The sequence below is a fragment of the Pelodiscus sinensis genome, chromosome 32 (assembly GCF_049634645.1).
Source record: "Pelodiscus sinensis isolate JC-2024 chromosome 32, ASM4963464v1, whole genome shotgun sequence".
Lineage (NCBI taxonomy): Eukaryota > Metazoa > Chordata > Testudines > Trionychidae > Pelodiscus > Pelodiscus sinensis.
The window spans coordinates 10287285-10308492 of record NC_134742.1 but is presented as its reverse complement, the minus strand read 5'-3'; the positions used below and the strand labels follow the sequence as shown (position 1 = coordinate 10308492).

General features: G+C 52.1%; 3 protein-coding genes across 6 annotated transcripts in view; all 3 read right to left on the bottom strand.

Moving 5' to 3' along the window:
- The window catches only part of LOC106731280 (uncharacterized), a 54152-nt gene extending 47030 nt beyond the window's left edge, over positions 1–7122 (bottom strand). For 2 of the 3 annotated variants that reach the window (XM_075913871.1, XM_075913872.1), the window contains exon 1: positions 5567–7113. In XM_075913871.1, coding sequence (XP_075769986.1) covers positions 5567–5658 — 92 coding nt within the window. In that variant the 5' untranslated portion in view covers positions 5659–7113. Of the gene's footprint in view, positions 1–5566 lie in introns of all 3 variants that reach the window. The other variant, XM_075913873.1, reaches the window with a different exon arrangement.
- On the bottom strand, positions 586–5552 carry LOC102444494 (uncharacterized). Its single transcript, XM_075913918.1, is given in 5 exon segments — positions 586–1189; positions 1192–3053; positions 3360–3473; positions 4049–4175; positions 4623–5552. Coding segments are annotated over 5 exon segments (2181 nt in total). The 5' UTR covers positions 4647–5552; the 3' UTR covers positions 586–1135.
- Positions 7123–11415: 4293 nt separating the features above from the next.
- LOC112547587 (uncharacterized) lies at positions 11416–19724 on the bottom strand. 2 transcript variants are annotated; one of them, XM_075913866.1, is made up of 6 exons: positions 19358–19721; positions 18240–18437; positions 16895–17021; positions 16243–16356; positions 15756–15935; positions 11416–12069 (listed from the first exon to the last, which is right to left on the bottom strand). In XM_075913866.1, the coding sequence occupies exons 1-6, from the start codon at positions 19670–19672 to the stop codon at positions 11648–11650; spliced, it is 1356 nt and encodes a 451-aa protein (XP_075769981.1). In that variant the 5' UTR covers positions 19673–19721; the 3' UTR covers positions 11416–11647. The 2 variants fall into 2 exon arrangements, with proteins under 2 accessions (XP_075769981.1, XP_075769980.1); XM_075913865.1 differs by having other exon boundaries at positions 11933–15935; positions 19358–19724.
- Between the last annotated feature and the right edge of the window lie 1484 nt (positions 19725–21208).

Here is a 21208-nt window from a genome sequence, read left to right as displayed (position 1 = left end):
GCCGCGAGTATTTGCGCAAGAACTCTGACGTTGTAATGTACAAAATCAGTGCTTCTTGCGCAAATACTCTGATGCTCCCGCTCAGGGATAAGCCCTCTTGCGCAAGTATTCTTGCGCAAGAGGCCAGTGTAGACAGCAACGTTAATTTCTTGCGCAAGAAAGCCCAATGGCTAAAATGGCCATCGGAGCTTTCTTGCGCAAGAGAGCGTCTACACTGGCACGGATGCTTTTGCACAAAAGCACTTATTTTGCGCAAAAGCACATGCCAGTGTAGACGCTCTCTTGAGCAAATACTTTTAATGGAAAAACTTTTCCGTTAAAAGTATTTGTGCAAAATCATGCCAGTCTAGACGCAGCCTCATTGTACGAGAAAGGGAAATCAGAGGAAGAGTGCTCTGTTTCAAAATAAGTGCTGTGTAGACGCTCCCAATTTCTAAATAAGCTACGCAATTGACATAGCTCAATTTGCGTCGCTTATTTCGAGTTAAGCCTCACAGTGTAGACATACCCTAAAGGTTTAATCTAGGTCAATTAGCCTCCAAGGTTCTCAACCCTTTTTGACCATGAGTCACAAAAGTTGAGCTCCTGTGTGAATTCCCCCATGTTTAATGAAGTGTGACCTCTGTGTGCAACTTTTGCAATAGTCCAAGCATCTATGGGGTCTCTCCCAAGCATGGATGTAAAACAAGGGCTGATCTGATTTTGTAACTTTTCTTGCAGTCCAAGTACTTCTGAGTGGATTACCTCACGTGTTACAATATTTGCTGAGTGAAACTTTTTCTCAGTCCAGGCATTTAGGGAGTCTCACACTGATTCGTTTCTGAAATTTATCCCAGTCTGATCACTTACAGAGTTTCTCATTGTGGATAGCCTGATGTTGAGAAGGGCTGATCACTTTCTGAAACCTTTCCCACAGCCCAAACTGTCTCAGAGTTAAAATCCTGTATGGACTGACAGATATTTAACAAGGTCTGACCTCTGTATGAAACTTTCCTCAAACTTCAATCACCCATTGGGTCTCTCTCCTAAGGAGAACCTCTGATGTGTTAACATTTAATCTTTGTGTGAAACTTTTCCCACAGTCCAAAACCTTATGGGGTTTCCCTTCTCTGTGAACTGCTCAATGTTTATGACCCTATGATCTCCATATGAAAGATTTTCCACAGTCTAAGGATTTATAGGATCTCTCTCCTCTGTGTGGATAGCCTGATGTTTAACAAGGTTGGACTTCCGTATAAAACTTTTTTCACAGTCCAAGCACTTATGGGGTCGGACCCCTGTGTGGACTGCCTGATGTTTTTTGAGGTCCGACCTCTGTATGAAATGTTTTCCACAGTCTAAACAATTGTGCGGTCTCTCTCCGGTGTGGATTGCCTGATGTGAAACAAGAGCGGACTTCCACAGGAAACTTTTTCCACAGTCTAAGCAGTTATGAGGTCTCTTTCCATTGTGGATTGTTTGATGAATAAGAAGGGTGGACCTATGTGTGAAACTTTCCCCACATTGCAAGCATGTATTGGATCTCTCTCCTGTGTGGACTGCCTGATGTTGAACAAGCTGTGACCTAATCGTAAACCCTTTTCTACAGATTAAACACTTATGGGGTCTGTCTCCTGAGTGGACTGCCTGATGTTTATTGAGATCTGCCCTCCGTAGGAAACATTTTCCACAGTCTAAGCACTGATGGGGTTTCTCTCCTGTGTGGATTTTCTGATGCATAACAAAGGCTGACCTCTGTACGAAACTTTTTCCACAGTCGGAGCACTTGTGAGGTCTCTCTCCTGTGTGGATGGCCTGATGTTTAACAACATCTGACCTATGTATGAAACTTTTCCCACAGTCCAGGCACTTATAGGGTCTCTTTCCTGTGTGGATTGCCTGGTGTTTAACAAGAGCAGACCTATGTATGAAACTTTTTCCACACTCTAAGCAGTGATGAGGTCTCTCTCCTTTGTGGCTTGCCTGATGACTAAGAAGGGACGAGTTCCACTTGAAGCTTCTTCCACAGTAGGAGCACGTGTGGGGTCTCTCCCCTGTGTGGATAGCCTGATGTTTAACAACATCTGACCTATGTATGAAACTTTTCCCACAGTCCAGGCACTTATGGGGTTTCTCTCCTGTGTGAATTGCTTGGTGTTTAACAAGAGAAGACCGTCGTATGAAACTTTTTCCACAGTCTGAGCACTTGTGAGGTCTCTCTCCTCTGTGGATTTTCTGATGTTGAACGAGGTTTGACCTACACATAAAGCTCTTTCCGCAGTCCAAGCATTTATGGGGTCTCTCTTCTAGGTGGACTGCCTGATGAATAATAAGGTCTGACCTCTGAATGAATATTTTTCCACAGTCTAAGCACTGACTGGGTTTCCCTTCTCTTGTGTGGATTTTCTGATGTGAAACAAGGGCTGACTTCCATCTGAAACTTTTCCCACAGTCTAAGCACTTATGGGGCCTGTCTCCTGAGTGGATTGCCTTATGTTTATTGAGGTCTGATCTCTGGATGAAACATTTTCCACAGTCTAAGCATGTATGGGGTCGTTCTCCTGTGTGGATTTTCTGATGCATAAAAAGGGCTGACTTCTGTAAGAAACTTTTTCCACAGTCCAAGCACTTCTGGGGTCTTTCTCCCGTGTGGATTTTCTGATGTAAAACAAGGGCAGATCTTCTTTTAAAACTTTTCCCACAGTCTAAACACTTATGTGGTCTCTTTCCTGTGTGGACTGCCTGATGTTTAGTGAGACATGACCTCTTTACGAAACTCTTCCCACAGTCTAAGCACTTATAGGGTCTCTCTCCTATGTGGCTTGTCTCATGTATCATCAGTTTCTTTTCCTTGAGTCCTTCCCCACATTTAACAGATTCATCCATTTGCTCACTTATGTGGTTTCCCAGCAGCCTCTCGGGTCTGTGCCAATTTCCCCAGGCTTCTCTCTGTTCCAAGCACTGGGAAAAATTCCTTTCAGCTCTTCCCACAAATGTTGCCTGCGGTTCTATTTCCACAGAAACTTCCTGCTTTTGATTACCCTCTTTATTCTCACTCGCTGTCCCGTCACCTCCTGAGAGAGAGAATCAAGGAAGGAGTCACTGAGGTGGGGAGAAAGAAGAACAGCACCAAGGGAAAACCCAACACACTAAAATTGCACAGAAAAAGCAATTGGATTGTTTTTCTGCTTCCCACACACACACTCACAGGGAAGGAAACTCCTGAAGGTAACAGGCCTGGTGGAAAACCATGAGCAATATCAGCTGGACTACCCCAGCCCTTCATGAGATGAGGCAGTACCGAGAGCAATTACCGACACCTCATTTTTGGGACTCAACATTTCCTTCATTCAGCAGCTAGTTTCTGTGTCAGTCCTCACCTTTGCAGGTGCCTTTCGGGATCTCTCTTTCTTCCCCGGCCTGGAGGTCGGGCACCCAGGGCTCTTCCCCTCGTTCCAGCCGGGCGATCAGCTCAGGTTTGGGAACGGGAAACCCTGCGCAGGGGGTGAAATCAGAGCAGATCAGGGCACAGGGAGGGTGGGGAGAGCGTCTGTCCCAAGGGACATTCCGTGAGTGGAACCTGTCCCCGGGCTCTGCTGGGGAATGTGCAACCCAAGAGGACAGGAACATGGTCACTGAGCCCCCTGGGGAGAGGCAGGCGTGTGGGGAGGTGAGAGGAATTGGGACACTCTCTCTAGGAGTTCCCAGGATCTGAGCAGTCTGGGGCCCTTGCTGACACTCACAGCTCTGCAGGTAAACCCCTGCCTATTTCTAAACCTACAGAGCCCGGAGCCCTCCCCACGGCTGGAGAAACAACCCAGACAGGAGGATACATGGCCCCTCCGCCTTGAAATCTAGAGGGGCCGGGTGGGGATGATTTAGCACGTCCATTAGGGTTTGACACCCGGGTCTCACTGCACAGGGTGCGGAGATGCAAGTCGCTCTCCCCCGGCAGCTGTGCCCATGGAACCCATTCCTGTCCAGGCCACCTGAGCAGGGAAGAACCTGACCCGTGTCGGACACGCAGACCCCACGGCTCCTAATCCCCGAGGGGCCAGGACGCCCTTACCCAGCGAGGTCACCGCCTCGTAGTTCTCCTGCATGACGTCCCTGTAGAGGGCTCTCTGAGCGGGGCCCAGCAGCGCCCCCTGCCCCTGGGTGAAATACACAGCCACCTCCTCGAAGGTCACCCGCATCTGCAACAACAAGAGTCCCTCACCCACTGCCTGCAGCCCCAGCCACAATCCCAGTCGTTATGGGGAAAAATAACTCTGAGAGGGCGGGAGAAGTAGAATCCCATCCCCAGCCTGTTTCCAGCAGGCAAGAGGCTTCAGGGGATGGGCAGAGAGATCCCCCTCCTCCTCAGCAGACAGAGGGCAGGGCCTTCTCCCTGGCCACACACCTGCTAGCCAGAGGCTGAGGCGGAAGCCGAGCTCTGAGCCACAGGCAGGAATCCCGGCAGCTTCCCTTTGTGTTTCCCAGCAACCTCTGGCTGGGGGCTCAGGTCACAGCATTGGGGCTGGGGGCTGGGTTAGAAATGGGGGCGCGCTCACACCCTGCCCATGGGCCTGCTCAGAAACTCAGCGGCTTCATCCCACCCTGTCTCCTCCCTCCCCCGCCCAGCAGCTCCCTGAAACCTCTACCTGAGCTTGCTTCATCGCAGCCATTGTCCGGTCCTCTCTCCTGGCAGACGGGCGCTCTGGAGCGAACTCTCGACGTGTCTCCTCGGCCTGTCGGGCGAGAGGGACGATGGGGGAGGTGTCAGAAGGGGCCTGAGTCCCTGTTGCACCCCGAGTCCCCCCAGGCCCTGCCCCTGCAGACACATGCTGGGGCTCTCTGGTTTGGTCCTATGAGAAGTAACCCAGTTAGTTTGTTCTCCCCAGCCCGGCCCCTCCCATCAGGACAAAACCCATCGAGCCCCTTTGAAGTCCGCCTGTAGCAGCATCTCTGAGCCCCGAGCTGGGGAAACAGCAGAATCTAAGGAGCCATTTTGGGCTGTGCTCCCTCCCCCCAGTGTTGTGTCTCCCCAGCTAGTTTTCCCTCCCCCACCCAAATAGAGGTTAACTGGGGGCTAATTTAACTACAACGACTTAAGAGAGATTGGAGTCACCCCTGAAAACATCCACTCCATGTGCAGCGGCAGCCAAAAAAGCAAACAGAATGTTAGGAATCATTAAAAAGGGATAGAGAATAAGACAGAAAATATCTTATTGCCTCTATTGAAAACCATGGGACGCCCACATCTTGACTAGTGTGTACAGATGTTGTAACCTCATCTCAAAAAAGATATATTAGCATTGGAAAAGGTTTGGAAAAGGGCAACAAAAATTATTAGTGTTTTGGAAAAGGTCCCATATGAAGAGAGATTAAAAAGACTTGGACTTTTCATTTTAGAAAAGGGGAGACTTGGGGGGGGGAGGGAGGGTTATGATAGAGGCCTATGTTATCAAGCCAGGTCTGGTAGAAGTGAATAAGGAAAAGTTATTTACTAGTTCCCATAATAACTAGGGGTCACCAAATATAAGTAATAGGCAGCAGGTTTAAAACAAACAAAAGGAAGATTATTTCCACACAATGCAAAGTTTACCTGTGGAACTCCTTGCCAGAGGATGTTGTGAAGACCAGGATTTTAACAGGGTTCAAAAAAGAACTAGATACATTCATGGAGGTGAGGTCCATCAATGGCTAGTAATCATGATGGGTAGGAATGGTGTCCCTGGCCTGTTTGTCAGAGGCTGGGAATGGGTGACAGGAGAGGGAGCACTTGACGATGCCCTGTTCTGTTTCCTCCCTCTGGGGCACCTGGCATCGGCAGTCAGGATACTGGACTGGATGGACCCAGTATGGCTGCTCTTATGTTCTTTTCCTCTCTCAGCGCCTCCTGGTTTCCCGGAGAGGCAGGCTGCCCAGGGGCTGCAGGGATGGATCCAGGCAGGGTTGGGTGCCTTTCTCCTGACTTGTTGCTCCTGGTGCCCCTTCCAGTCTCTCCCCTGCCCCTTTCCTTCATCCTCCCGCTCCAAGGGAGCCACGGTGAGTGTCCCATGGACATGGGCCTTGGCTCTCATTCGGCCGGACTGGGCAATCATTTTCTTAGCCGGGGGGCCCTTAATGAATTTTGGCACACGGTCATGGGCTGGCTGCACCCGCCAGAAGAGGCGGGGTCTGGGGTGCAAGGGGCGGGGCTGGGGACTAGGCTTCCCCCTAGCGTTGTCTGGGGCTGGAGTTTTTGAAGGAAAAGCACAGCGAAGGGCTCACAGCTCCCAGCCCCATTTGCTATCACATGGCTGGGCAGCTGCCCAGAGGTTGCTGCGGGTATTTAAAGGGCTTGTAGCTCTAGCTCCTGCCCGGGGTAGCACCAATTCTGGGAGCCATGTAAATAGGATCCTACTGCCGGGACATTCGGCAGCAAGGGGAGCAGGATGTTTATAGAAAGCAGCCAAAGTATTACATGGGCCGGATTCCACACATGGGCTGCATGGAGCCCACCCCTGCTTTAGGCCAATCAGCCACTGGCACAGCTTTGAACCGGGCTGGGTCCCTGCCAAGGGCAGCAGCCCTGGGACTCTCAGACACATTGGGAGCCCCTCCCCACCTGGGACCAACTCGTCCGCCGGTCCCTGAAAGGGCCCAGCCTCACTCTCCTGCCTGGCTCTGGACCCTTCCCCAGGTCTCTCCATCAGCAGCAGCCTCTGCGCCGATGCTGGCAGAGCCCGGGGCTGCTTCCAGCCCCTGCGCAAACTGCCCCCGGGGCCGGTCTCAGTGGAGTGTGACGAAGCGGGAACATTCTAAACGTTTCTCTGAGCACTGTGTGTGCCTCAGTTTCCCCAGGGGGAGACTCACGTGCCGAGGGGCTGGCATCTGGGTGTGAGACTACCGTGGGCACCACCCAGAGGGCAGCGGGGACCACAAAGAGGCTGCCTGGCACCCACAACAGCCCCCCAGCTAGCAGTGCCCAGAGCCCTTCTCTGCCCCTGGGCCCCTCCCTCTCCTATCCCAGTCAGTTTTGCCCCTGCCCGGCTCCTGCCTCCCTTCCCCGCCCCTCCCGCTAGAAGAAAACCCAGCGAGCCCCTTTGAATCCCCCGCAGCAGCATCTCTGAGCCCCGCGCTGGGGAAAGAGCCGCCTCCTGCAGCCCGGGGGCACCGGGGCGCCGCTCCCGGGGGGTCTCTCTTACCTGCCCCCCAAGCGCTGCCCGCCCTGGGGCAGGGGCTGGGCCGGGCAGGGCTGGGGGCGCTGTCCGGGGAGAGGCTCCTGGGGAGGGAGCAGCGGGACTGGCCCGGCCGGAGATTCCCCCTCCCGGCTGCAGCCCGGGCTCCGGGGCCCCGCAGCAGCCCCCGCCGGGGCTCGGGGATCCGGCCCGGAGCCTGGCCCCAGAGTCCCCGCGAGCAGCGGCGGCGAGTCGCTTCCTGCGGCCGGGCCGGAGCCAGCGATCGCTCCCCCCGCGCCTGCTGCTGCTGCTGCTGCTGCTGGGTCCTAGCGAGACACTCGCCATCCGCGCTGCGCTGCGCCCCTGGGCCTGGCTCTGCCCCGCTCACAGACCCCTCGGGAGCAGCCAGACTGGGGGGGATGTTGGTGGCCTCAGAGTGGGTCCGCGCGGACTCTATTTTCTCCAATCTCCTCCCTATTTTGCAGAGTTTTCGGATTTATGCAAATTCAAGTCATACCTGCCGATTACCAACAGATACCACGTTTTGCATAAACCACCCGGTCACTTCAATTCGCTGACTGCACCACTTTCTACACCACAACATGCTGGCTAAAAGGTTTAAATAATTATTTCTCTTTGTTCATGGGGGAGTCAAGACTTTTATTATTAGAGTTCATAAAATATTTCAAACAAAACTAAAATCGAGTCGTCCAGTCCACTGTCATGTTAGTGCTAAGAAAAATTTTACTGTCACAGATCACAAAATGATTCACAAGCAGCCAAGTTTGTTTGTACAGGATAAACTTAAAAAACAACGAGGCTACGTCTAGACCGGCATGATTTTCCGGAAATGCTTTTAACGGAAAAGTTTTCCGTTAAAAGCATTTTCGGAAAAGAGCATCGAGATTGGCGCAGACGCGTTTCCGCAAAAGCACTGAAAGAAAAGCTGGAACAGGGTTGGCACCCCTGCTTCCCTTCCTCTCCCCCCTCTGCCCTGGCGAGCACCCGTCTGGTTGAGTGTGTTTGCACTGTCTCTTTAAAAGCCTTGTGGCTCGCTCCTGTGTGAAATCACAACCCCTGCCAGGGTTCACCTCTAACAAGGGTGCCCTCTGTGGACCGTCTCTGAATCCAGACACGTCTCGTAGGTTGTTGCCCTTCTTCCATCAAGAGTGGTACCCCCAGGGCTCCCCTTGCTGGAGACAGCTCCCTTTGCCCTTAGCTCAGGACTCTCTCATCCAGTTCATAGTCTCTAAGCAGCTTTCCCCACAGGGACGCTCCTTCAGGCCAGTTATCCCTCGTCCTCTCTCCTTCAGGTCAGCACTGCATCTTCTTATGTAGTCCTTTCTGGCCCCTGATTGGCTGCTTTCTTCCCAGCTCCTCTAGCCAGTCTGGAGGACTTCTCTATGACCCTGTCTAGCTACAGGACTTGGCCTGCCCAGTTACAAAAGCCTAGGAAAGGCAAATGGAACAAGAGGCAGGATAGCTGCGGAGAAAGTTGCCAGATGTAAGCTTAAAATCAAAACAGAAAGGGAAGAAGAGGAGAGGCTGTATCCTTCTGGAAGACCAATATATAACAGTGTTGGAAAGTGCTTTGATTGTAATGAGGCAGATATCAGGTTGATGTCATCAATCAGCCCCCAAACCAGTATGAATGTGACTCTTTTGTGTTACCTGGAACTAACAGGGAGATTTGTGAAGGGGTGTGTGTGTGACTCTGGGCAGTTGTCTGAGTCTAGCTAAACATACCCCGATGCTACCCCCTTTGGTGTGAATGCTGTTACTGGGAGCTCAGAGGATGATCACCCTGTCAAGGGTGCCAATGCTAAGTATGGGGGCGGGACTGGAAAATGCAGCGGTTACGTCTACACTAGAAGGTTTTGAGGCATAAGGATCGTGCGCAAAAGAAAGTTTTTGCGCAAAACAGATCTGTCTACGCTGCTTGTTTTTGTGCAAAAACCTCTTGCGCCAAAAGCCTCGGGCAGAGAATATGCTAATGACAGTGCAACACATGCTAATGAGCACTTCATTAGCATACTCTGCCCGCAAAACCCTCTAGTGTAGACATAGACAGAGTGTGTAATGGTAAAAGCTCTTTAGGGCAAATTGCAACTGCTAATGATGCTTCCTCAGAGTCTGGACTGATGGAGATTGATCACTGCCATTGTCAACATTTTAAAAAAACCAAACCAAACCAGCTGACACGGGGTAGAAAAGGTGAAATTGAAAAGGGCCATTCTGGCAAATGAACATTTTGTCTCATGACGCCCTCTGTACATCTGCACTACATCCTGTCACACTCCTCTCATATCCAAGTATGGCACCAAATCACCTTTTGGAACAGAGAAAAACCCAGGTATGTCTACATTGCATTCCTCTTCCGAGAGAGGAATGCAAATGCAGATGAGCGAAATTGCAAACGAAGCATGGATTTGAATTTCCTGCACTTCATTTGCATAATTGTGGACCGCCATTGTTTCGAAATACCCGATTTTGAAATAAAGAACTCCATGTAGATACGATTATTTTGAAAGAAACCCCTTTTTCTTTCAAATTAAATTAAGCCTCGTTTTTTGAGGAGTAAGGGTTATTTTGAACAAAGGGGTTTCTTTCAAAATAACAGGCTGTCGCATGAGCCCCAGGCTCAGAAGAACCCCACATGTATCTAGAGCAGTGTTTCTTAAACTTTTTAAGACCAAGGAACACCAAACAATTTCTTTCTTTTATGGGGAACACTAAGAATTTTTTGTTGAGTGTAAAAAAAAAAAAAAAAAGGGTGGAGGGAAAAGTTACTGAGAAAAAAAAAGATCGCCTGCTCCTTTAAGAGTGGCCATTTTGAATTCTGTTGTTTGCCGCAGCACACCTCCGACTGCCTTTCTAGAGAAAGTAATGGAACTCACCTGATGGGCCTTCCCTGGGATCGTCCAAACTCTGGGAGACATCCTGGGATGATGATCTCCTAGATGTATGGCATCGTGTCCTGTCTGGTTCCTCCTTCTTCTTCTCCTCCACAGCCCTGCCCTCCTGAAGGCTGACGATGGGCATCTCCAGGCCACAGCCAACAATGGGGGGGGGGAGAAGAGGGGAAGGGATTAACTCCCCCCCCTTCCCCCGCAGGATATGATACAGCTGCTCAAAGTAGTGGCAGGTCTGGGATGCCAATCTTGATTGGGAACTTTGTGCCCTGGCCTTGGTGTAGGACCTGCCTGAGTTCTTTTATTTTCAAGCGCACCTACTCCTGGATGTGCATGTGGCCCTTCTGAAGATGTTGATATTCTTGCACCTGGTGCGGAGATCCTGGAGAATAGCCTTCTCTCCCCAGACCTAAATGAGATCCAGGATCTCCACATCGGACCAGGAAGGAGCCTTCTTCTTCTGCCCCTGGCCTGGGGCTTTGGAGCTGGCTGCCGGAGTGCTTACAGCCATGGTGGGGAGGGGCTCAGTGGGAGTGCTGGAGTCGCTCATGGCAACAGGGAAAGGTCTTGCTGGGTAGCATGGGACTGGTAGGGTCGATGTGGTGCCACAAACACTTTCCCTTCTGCCTGCACCTTTAAAGGCTGCAGGGGAAGGGAAACCATAGAGTTTTGATGTGAGTGGACAGAGTGGCCACTAGGGCAGCTGTGAGAAGCCCTGGAGGCCAATTATTCCGAAATAAGCACAGCACCGGTGTCCACCCTATTTTGAAAGAACAATTTCGAAAGAGGCGTTAATCCTCGTGAAATGTGGGGTGATGGTTTTGGAATAAGACACCCACTATATCAACATATTTTTGAAATAGCAGGCTTCCTGTGTGGATGTTCCCCTTATTTTGCAATAACGTGTGTCATTCAAAATAATGCTGTACTGTAGATGCGCCCTTTGGGTTTTCGCCTTTCTAATGTTGACCCTATAAACCTGTGTTATTTGCTTATATTCAGCCTTTGTACTTTGACCATGTTTCCATTTTTTATACACCTTTTTGATTTTTTGATCATGTAAGATCTCCTGGTTAAACCAAGGTGGTCTCTTGCCATACTTCTGATCATTCCTATGCAGTGGAATAGTTTACTTTTGGGTCCTTAATAATGTTCCTGATGGCGAGGGGACACAATTCGAGCGGCCCCGGACAGCTGCCATCCGCCAGGCTCACCGGTCTGGCTTTTGCATCCGAGAGGCCCTGAAGGAGAGATTCTCAGGAGCCCAATGACTCTCCCCATGGCTTCCCCTATGCAGGCTTGGGCCTGGCCCACCAATACCTTTCCCTCCACAACCCTCATCCTGACCCTCTTTCCAGAAATAAGAGAGAAACACCAGGTTTTGTTTGTAAACAAAAATTCGTGTTATATTTTAATCAATATCAATAACTAAAAATTGCTAAATGTTGCTAAAATATACCTCGATATTGTCATTGTACAGTTTTCTGCTAAAGCAAAGTTTTTATTAAAAAATAAATGTTTTGTGACATGAACACAACTTTCTGTAACTGGGCGGGGGAGGGGGCTGAAAACCTGGACGGGGGGGCTGTAAAACAGAGACAGGAGGGGGTTCTAATCACACGGTGCTTCCTGACCACAGTTTCCTGCCGCCTTGCGTCCGGGGACCTCCATGGTCTTGGGATCGGGTGGGGCGAGAGATAGTAGTGTGCTGGATAGGAATGGGGTCTGGGAGCGCCGAGGGAGAGGGGGTACAAAGGGGGAAGCGGGGGTTTGGAGGAGCAAAGTCATGGCGTGCAGGAGAAGCGGGTACCAGGGACAGATGCAAGTCCGCTGCTGGACAAGCTCGTCCAGCAGCTGTTTGTGCCACACGGCCTCTGCCTGTGCCCTCTTTTGCAGAGTCTTGTTAAGTTCCTGCAGGGCCACTCCACGTTGTTTTATAGCGTCTGTGTAGAGACGCCAGTGCCTGCGGGTGCCATGTGTCCGGGATGGTGGTGGGGCTAGCATGTTGCGACCCTCTAGCGTGGCTGGTCCGGCTGTGGAGGAAAACAGGAAGAGACAATCATTCATGCATGCACCCGCTGTCCCCGAGGGCATGCCTTTGCTTTAAGGAACTCTCCTTCAGACAGGGGACCCAGAGAGTCTGTAAGTAACACTATGTGTGAGCTGGGCAGCAGCCGTAGCATCATAGGGCCCCCAAAGTGCCAATGGGACCATATGTCCCCCTCCCCCGCACACTGCCAACCCGTCCCTGTGTGTTCCGGGAAAGGCTCCCGGCACCACGTCTCGCACACGCATGTGCCACACACTGCTCTGTACGTGTTTGCACGTGCACGGCTAGCTGCACGCTATCCAAGCTGAGCATTACACGTGTCGCTCGCGCATCGGCCACTGGGTACCCGCCTCCCCTGCCCTGCGTGTGGCGCAACCTCACAGCACTCGCCTGATGTTCCCTCCCCGGTGTCCGAAGATGCCTAGGCGGCCTCTGGAGCCTGGGGGACCGGCTTCGGGATCAGGGTCACTGTGTCGTTGTCCTCCTCCTCCAGCTCCAGCTGACACTCTCCTGTCTCTCCTAACTGCTGCTGCTGGGGTTGCTCAACTCTATGCTCCGGTAATGGAGCCTGGGCTTCCCCAACGCCCAGAATGTGATCCAGATCGTAGGAGTTCTGATCTCAGGCCTTGGCGCACCCCCTGCCTCAGTTCTTTCAGCTTGGCCTGCATTTGGTCTGAGGTGCGGGGGTGCTGCCCTCTCCTGGCCAGTCCCTGGGCCAAGCACCCATAAATGTCCACATTCCTGCAGCACAACTGGAGGGCCTGCAAGGATTCCTCCTCCGATCAGAGCTCAAGCAGAATCTTGATCTATGGTCCTGACCATGCTGGTGCCCGAGTGCATCCTCGACCGTCTCCCTGGAAGGGCCAGGAGAGGTCTTGGGGCTGTGACATGGCTGGGTCACACTGTGACAGGAAGAGCTGTGCGGTGTGGCTGGCTTCCTGACACAAACAGCTGCCCGGATGCCTGTGCCTTTAAAACATGGCTGCTGACAGGAACAATAGAGGTGCGAGGAATGTAGCTAGTGTATCCACCAGGGCTTTTTCCTGGAGGCTTTTTGTTCGGAAAAAACAGTTTCCCCGCGTCCACACACGCCTTTCTTCGAAATAACTTTTTCGAAAAAGGTGTTATTCCTCGTAAAAGGAGGTTTACTGCTGTCGAAAAAACCGCGGCATTCTTTCAATTTAATTTCGAAAGAACGCAGCAGCAGTCTGGACGCAGGTGAAGTTTTTGCGAAAAAAGGCCACTTTTTTCGAAAAAAACTCTGTAGGCCAGACACACCCTTAGAGTGAAACAATTTCCCATATTCCCAGAGCCTATGGGGTCTCCCTTCTCTGTGGAGTACTTGATGTTTACAAAGCTCTGACTCTATATAAAACTTTTTGCACAGATTAAACACAGGTGAGGTCTCTCTCCTGTGCGGATGGCCTAATGACCAAGAATAGTTGAGAGCCACATGAAACTTTTCCAGTTGCAACTCTTATGCAATCTTTCTCTTGTGTGGATTTTCCTGTGTGAAACCAGGGCTGACCTCCATATGAAATTTTTTTCTACTGCCTTAAGCACTTATGAGCTCTCTCTCCTATGTGCATTGCCTGTTGTTGAAGAATGTCAGACCTCTATGTGAAAGACTTTTCACAGCTTAACACTTATTGTTTTTGTCACCTGTGTGAATTAACTGATGGTTACTGAGGTCGGACCTCCTTATGAAGCTTTTCCCACAGTCTAAGCACTGATGGGGTCTCTCTCCTGTGTGGATTTTCTGATGCAAAACAAGGTCTGACCTCTGTATGAAACTTTTCCCACAGTCTATGCATTTATGAGGTCTTTCTCCTGTGTGGATTTTCTGATGCGTAAAAAGGGCTGCCCTCAGTGTGAAACTTTTCCCACACTCCAAGCACTTGTGGGGTCTCTCTCCTGTGTGGATTCCCTGATGTTGAATAAGCTCTGTCTTCCTTTTGAAACTTTTCCCACACTCTAAGCACTTGTGGGGTCTTTCTCCTGAGTGCATTGTCAGATGTTGATTGAGGTTTGACCTATATATGAATCTTTTTCCGCAGTCTAAACATTTGTGGGATCCCTCTCCTGTGTGGATGGCCTGATGTTGAGTAAGCGCTGACTTCCTTATGAAACCTTTTCCACAGTACAAGCACTTATGGGGTCTATCTCCTGTGTGGATTTTCTGATGTAAAACAAGGGATGACCTCTGTAGGAAACTTTTCCCACAATCGACACACTTGTGGGGTTTTTCTCCTGTGTGGACTGCCATATGTTGATTTAGGTTTGATTTATGAATGAATGTTTTTCCACAGTCTAAGCACCGATGGGGTCTCTCTCCTGTATGACTTGCCTGATGTTTAACAAGGTCGATCCTCCGTATGAAACTTTTCCCACACTCCAAGCACTTATGTGGTCTCTCTCCTGTGTGAATTGCCTGATGGTTAACAAGATCAAATCTCCATCTGAAAGCTTTTCCACACTCCAAGCACTTATGAGGCCTCTCTGCTGTGTGGACGGCCTGATGTTTAAGAAGGTTTCTCCTCCGTATGAAACTTCTTCCACACTCCAGGCACTTATGTGGTCTCTCTCCTGTGTGGACTGCCTGATGATTAACAAGTTTGAATTTCCAATTGAAAGATTTTCCACACTCCAAGCATTTATAGGGTCTCTCTCCCGTGTGGACTGCCTGATGTTTAATAAGTTCACACCTCAATATGAAACTCTTCCCACAGTCTAAGCACTTATGGGGTTTCTCTCCTGTGTGGACTGCCTGGTGTGAAACAAGAGATGCCTTCCATATGAAACCTTTCCCACACTCCAAGCACTTATAGGGTTTCTCTCCAGTGTGGATTGCCTGATGAGAGAGAAGAGATGACCTCTCTGTGAAACTTTTCTCACATTCCAAGCATTTATGGGATCTCTCTCCCGTGTGGATGGCCTGATGTTTAATGAGGTCGGACCTTTGTATGAAACTTTTCTCACAGTCTAAGCACTTATAGGGTCTGTCCCCTGTATGGATTTTCAGATGTAAAACAAGGGATGACTTCCGTGTAAAACTTTTTCCACAGATTAAGCACTGATGGGGTCTCTCTCCTGTGTGAGTTTTTTGATGTGAAACAAGGGCAGATTTCCATTTAAAACTTTTCCTACAGTCTGAGCATTTATAGGGTCTCTCTCCAGAGCACACCGCTTCAGGTTTAAGGAGGACCGAGCTCTGAAGAAAACTTTTTCCACAACCTGAAGTCTTATGGGGACTGTCTACTGGGTGGACGGCTTGATGTTTAATCAGAGCTGATCTCCCTTTGAAACATTTCCCACACGCGACACACTTACTGGGGTTTTTTTCTGTACGGCTTGTCTCATGTGTCACCTGTGCTGACTTCCAATTCAAACCGTTCCCTCCCTTGGGACACCGAGAGCCTCTCTTTCCCATTTGGCTTCTACTGCCACTATTAAGATCTGAGCTGCTATTGATGCTTTTCCCATGGTCCAAGCATTGAAGGGGTTTCTCCCCAGCACCTACTGTCTGCACTGAAATAAGCTCTGGGCTCACAATAAATCCCTTCCCATAACCAAGCCATTCCTGGTGTTTCTCTTCCTTGGGCTTTGTCTGCTGGGTGGTGGGATCCTTGTGTCCTTCTCCGCATTTAACAGGTTCATCCATTTGCTCACTTGGGTTATTTTCCAGCAGCCTGTCCGGCCTGGGCCAATTTCCCCAGGCTTCTCCCTGTTCCAGGCACTGGGAAACATTCTCTTCAGCTCTTCCCACAAAGGTCGCCTGCGGTTCCATTTCCCCTGGATCTTCCTCATATTGAGACTCTTCCTCCTTTATATGCACTGTCTGAACACCTGCTGGGAGAGAGAAAAAGAGGCAGGAGTCATTGAGCTGGGGAGAAAGAGGAACAGCACCAAGGTGAACCCGACACACTGAAGTTGTACAGAATGAGCAACTGAATCTTCCCACCTCTTCCCACACAAACACTCAAAGGGATGGAAGGTCCTGCAGGTAATAGGATGGTGAGAAACCATGAACAATATCTGCTGACAAGACCCTGCCTGCATAAAAGGAGGAAGTACTGAGGGCAATTACTGATACTTCATTTTTGGGACTCTTAACTTTTTCCTTCATTCACTAGCTGGTTTCTGTGTCAGTCCTCACCTGTGCAGGAGCCTCTCAGGATCTCTCTTTCCTCCCTGGCCTGGCGATCGGGCACCCAGGGCTCTTCCCCTCGTTCCAGCCGGGCGATCAGCTCAGGCTTGGGAACGGGAAACCCTGCGCAGGGGGTGAAATCAGAGCAGATCAGGGCGCGTAGAGGGTGGGGAAAGCGTCTGTCCCAAGGGACATTCCGTGAGTGGAACCTGCCCCTGGGCTCTGCTGGGGAATGGGCAACCCAAGAGGATGGGAACATGGTCACTGAGCCCCCTGGGGAGAGGCAGACGTGTGGGGAGGGAAGAGGAATTGTGATGCCCTCACTAGGATTTCCCAGGATCTGGGCAGTCTGGGGCCCTTGCTGATACTCACAGCTCTGCTGTTAAATTGGTTGTGAGTGAGAAACAACACAGACAGGAGGATACATGGCCCCTCCACCTTGAAATCTAAAGGGGCCGGGTGGGGATGATTTAGCACGTCCATTAGGGTTTGACACCCTGGTCTCACTGCACAGGGCACGGAGATGCAAGTCGCTCTCGCCCGGCAGCTGTGCCCATGGAACCCATTCCTGTCCAGGCCACCTGAGCAGGGAAGAACCTGACCCGTGTCGGACACGCAGTCCCCACGGCTCCTAATCCCCGAGGGGCCAGGACGCCCTTACCCAGCGAGGTCACCGCCTCGTAGTTCTCCTGCATGACGTCCCTGTAGAGGGCTCTCTGAGTGGGGCCCAGCAGCGCCCCCTGCCCCTGGGTGAAATACACAGCCACCTCCTCGAAGGTCACCCGCATCTGCAACAACAAGAGTCCCTCACCCACTGCCTGCAGCCCCAGCCACAATACTTGTAAAATCCCATCCCAAGCCTATTTAGAGCAGCCTGGAGGCTTCTGGGGATGGGCAGAGACATTCTCATCCCCCTCAGCAGAGGATAAGGGCCTTCTCGTTAAGGATGCTAAGTACTGGGTAATTGACTAATCCAATATTGGATAGGGCACCTCCTCTTTTGGAGTGCAGCAATATCCGTATGGCTGCTGCTACATTTCAAAGGCGAAAGCACCGAAGCCCGGGGTCAGCTGGGGGCTCCGTGCGGCATTTCAAACCGGCAGCACTGTGCAGAGCCTGGGGAGCTGATCCTGGGGCTCTGTGAGATGCTGCCACTTTGAAGTCCCCCCCCCCCTTTCTCCTCTGCCCCTGCTGCCTCTATCTGATACAGGCAACAAGGGCCATGGGAGCAATTGGGGGGCTGGAGCACATGACCTATGAGGAGAGACTGAGGGATTTGGGTTTTAGTCTGCAGAAGAGAAGAGCGAGGGGGGATTTGATAGCAGCCTTCAACTTCCTGAAGGGAGGTTCCAAAGAGGATGGAGAGAGGCTGTTCCCAGTAGTGACAGATGGCAGAACAAGGAGCAATGGTCTCAAGTTGTGATGGGAGAGGTCCAGGTTGGATATTAGGAAAAACTACTTCAGTAGGAGGGTGGTGAAGCACTGGAATGGGTTCCCTAAGGAAGTGGTGGAGTCTCCATCCCTAGAGGTATTTAAGTCTCGGCTTGACAAAGCCCTGGCTGGGTTGATTTCGTTGGGATTGGTCCTGCCTGGAGCAGGAGGCTGGACTTGATGACCTTCTGAGGTCTCTTCTAGCTCTATGGTTCTATGATTAGGCAACTATCCTGTTGCTTATTGGATAGTCCTTCACATCCCTACTTCTCCCTGGCCACGCACCTGCTAGCCAGAGGCTGAGGCGGAAGCCGAGCTCTGAGCCACAGGCAGGGACAGGAATCCCGGCAGCTTCCCTTTGTGTTTCCCAGCAACCTCTGGCTGGGGGCTCAGGTCCCAGCATTGGGAGTCTAGGCCATTTACCCAGCACTGCCCAAGGGGGGCTGGGTTAGAAATGGGGGCGCGGCCACACCCTGCCCATGGGCCTGCTCAGAAACTCAGCAGCTTCATCCCACCCTGTCTCCTCCCTGCCCCTCCCTCCATCCCCCCGCCAAGCAGCGCCCTAAACCCCCTACCTGAGCGGGTTCCATCCCGGCCATTGCCCGGCCCCGGCCCCTGGCAGACGGGCGCTCTGGAGCGAACTCTCGACGTGTCTCCTTGGCCTGTTGGGCAAGAGGGGCGATGGGGGAGGTGTCAGAAGGGGTCTGAGTCCCTGTCGCCCCCCCGAAAGGCTCTGCCCTTGCAGACACGCGCTGGGACTCTCTGGCTCTGCCCTGCTGGGAAGAAACCCAGTTAGTTTGTCACACACCCCCCCCCCCCCCGACTGGCCCTGCCCTGCCCCTCCCGCCAGAACAAAACCCATGGAGCCCCTTTGAACGTGGTCACAGCAGGAGACTTGCCCCCAATGGAAACATCCCAGACCCGCTGGGAAACAAATACACAACATGTCTAGTAACAGCCATCCCCTCCTCCCCCCGCGCCCTGCCGCCTTCTGCATGCAAGTGCCATGCTCCCTATGTCTGTCCCCTCTCTTTTCAGTTATGGTCCCTTCAGGCATCTGAGAAAATGACACGTAATGGGGGGGACCGGCACCCCTCTCCCAGCATGGCCCACTGGAGCTGCGGCCCGGGAGAGATGCCTCTCCCTTGGCCCTAGGTGGTGCAGTGAAAGTGAGTGTGTGTAGGGAGGACTCTCTCTGCACCCCACATCCCAATCCTCTCCCCTGCACGCCCCCCACAGCCCAAGCCTACCCCTCCCCATCCCCTCGCCTCTGCCCTTAGCCTCACGTCCCCCCCATCGAGCGATGTGCCAGTGCAACCCTGCAAATGTTACACCCAGTCCCCCCCGCCTCCCCTCCCACACACACGCTGCTGCCTCAGTACCAGAAGCAGCAACACGGGGAGGGGGTGCGGAGAGGAGCCCCCCCACCCCCGCCGGGTGTCATGATTGAACAGTTCACTGGGTTCGTGGTAAGCAAATCAGCCCATTTTAATATCCCTGGTGCCCCCTGCGCCCGCCCCCTCCCCATCACTCCCCGCTTGACCCCCCCCCACCGCGCCCTGCCGAGGCTGGCGGCAGCTGCCCTGCACCGGGCGGGGACTCGCAGCCAGCTCCGCCGGGAGCAGCCCGGGGCCAACCCCTCCCCCTGCAGCCCGGGGGCACCGGGGCGCCGCTCCCGGGGGGTCTCTCTTACCTGCCCCCCAAGCGCTGCCCGCCCTGGGGCAGGGGCTGGGCCGGGCCGGGCTGGGGGCGCTGCCCGGGGAGAGGCTCCTGGGGAGGGAGCAGCGGGACTGGCCCGGCCGGAGATTCCCCCTCCCGGCTGCAGCCCGGGCTCCGGGGCCCCGCAGCAGCCCCCGCCGGGGCTCGGGGATCCGGCCCGGAGCCTGGCCCCAGAGTCCCCGCGAGCAGCGGCGGCGAGTCGCTTCCTGCGGCCGGGCCGGAGCCAGCGATCGCTCCCCCCGCGCCTGCTGCTGCTGCTGCTGCTGGGTCCTAGCGAGACACCCGCCATCCGCGCTGCGCTGCGCCCCTGGGCCTGGCTCTGCCCCGCTCACAGACCCCTCGGGAGCAGCCAGCCCAGGGGGGGGGGGATGTTTGGTGGGCACAGGGTGGAGCAGCAAAGCTTTTGCGCAAAAAGGCCAGTGTAGACAGCTCAGATTTGTTTTGCGCAAAAGCGCGTCTAGATTGGCCACGGACACTTTTCCGCAAAAAATGCTTTTGCAGAAAAGCGTCCGTGCCCGTCTAGACGCTCTTTTCCGCAAATGCTTTTAACGGAAAACTTTTCCATTAAAAGCATTTGTGGAAAATCATGCCAGTCTAGACGTAGCCTTAGGCTACGTCTCTATTGGCAAGATTTTGCGCAAATGCTTTTAACGCAAGAGTTTTTGCGTTAAAGTATTTGCGCAAGAGAGCGTCTACACTGGCATGTGCCTTTGCGCAAGAGATGTGCTTTTGCACAAAAGCATCTGTGCCAGTGTAGATGCTCTCTTGAGCAAGAAATTAACGTTGCCTGTCTACACTGGCCTCTTGCGCAAGAACAGTTGCGCAAGAGGGCTTATCCCTGAGTGGGAGCGTCAGAGTATTTGCGCAAGAAGCACTGATTTTATACATTAGAACGTCAGTGTTCTTGTGCAAGTACTCGTGGCCAGTGTAGACAGGTGGCAAGATTTTGCGCAAAAGCAGGCACTTTTGCGCAAAATCTTGCCAATGCAGACACAGTCCTAGTTACCTTTAGGAGAACCCAATAAATATGCACCTGGGTAAGTGGAAGGAGAAAGGGGAAAGGGTCCCACTGTTACAAGGAACTTTCCTGGTTTAGACACTACCCCTGCGGAATTAAATAGCAGAAGAATCCGGGTCCTCGCTCCCCCTCCCTTTACGTCGATGCCTGCCTGACCTCTGGAAGTGTTAATTTAGCCCTGCCCCTCAGTGTCTGTGCTCACAAAGAATGACAATTGTCATTGTTGAGATTTAAAAAAAAATCATTCGACAAGGGGGTAGAAAAAAGTTCAGATGAAATTGAAAAGGGCTGTTCTAGCAAAAGCACATTTTGTCTCATGAAACCCTCCCAACATATGAACTACGTCCTGTCACTAACCTCATATCCAAGTATGTGCCCAAATAACCTTTGGGAACAGAGGAAAACCCGCAATCCAGGATGGCTGTAAATCAATGTCACATTCATGAAGTGACGTCCCAGACAATCTCAAGTCTCAAACTCCAGAAAATGAGGAGAGCCGTTTTTTCCCTAAAGGGGCTAAACTTGCCTCAGTGTTTGGTCATCATGGTAGTAAGAAAAGTTTTACCATCATCATAAAATAACCCAAACAAACCAAGCAGAATCACAGCTACAAATGATCTGGAGTCATCTAGACAAAAACTGGAAGCAGTTCTACCAAGAGGTGGAAACAGGGCTTTAAATCAGACAGATTAAAACATGCCATCTGGTTCATTTGGATTCCCTTCCAGGGCTGGGCCACTTTCTTCTCCCGCCCTCTGAAGTCTGACCTACAATCACAGGCCTAATCTATACTAGGACATTGCACTG

Bases quoted from the DNA above. Each gene is read 5' to 3' on its own strand.
- LOC112547587 (XM_075913865.1), bottom strand. From the start codon at position 19,672: ATGGCGGGTGTCTCGCTAGGACCCAGCAGCAGCAGCAGCAGCAGGCGC. The intron at 18,438-19,357 runs GTAAGAGAGACC...TCTTCCCAGCAG, and splicing joins GGGCAGCGCTTGGGGGGCAG to GGCAGAGCCAGAGAGTCCCA. The intron at 17,022-18,239 runs GTAGGGGGTTTA...TTGTTGTTGCAG, and splicing joins CCGGGATGGAACCCGCTCAG to ATGCGGGTGACCTTCGAGGA.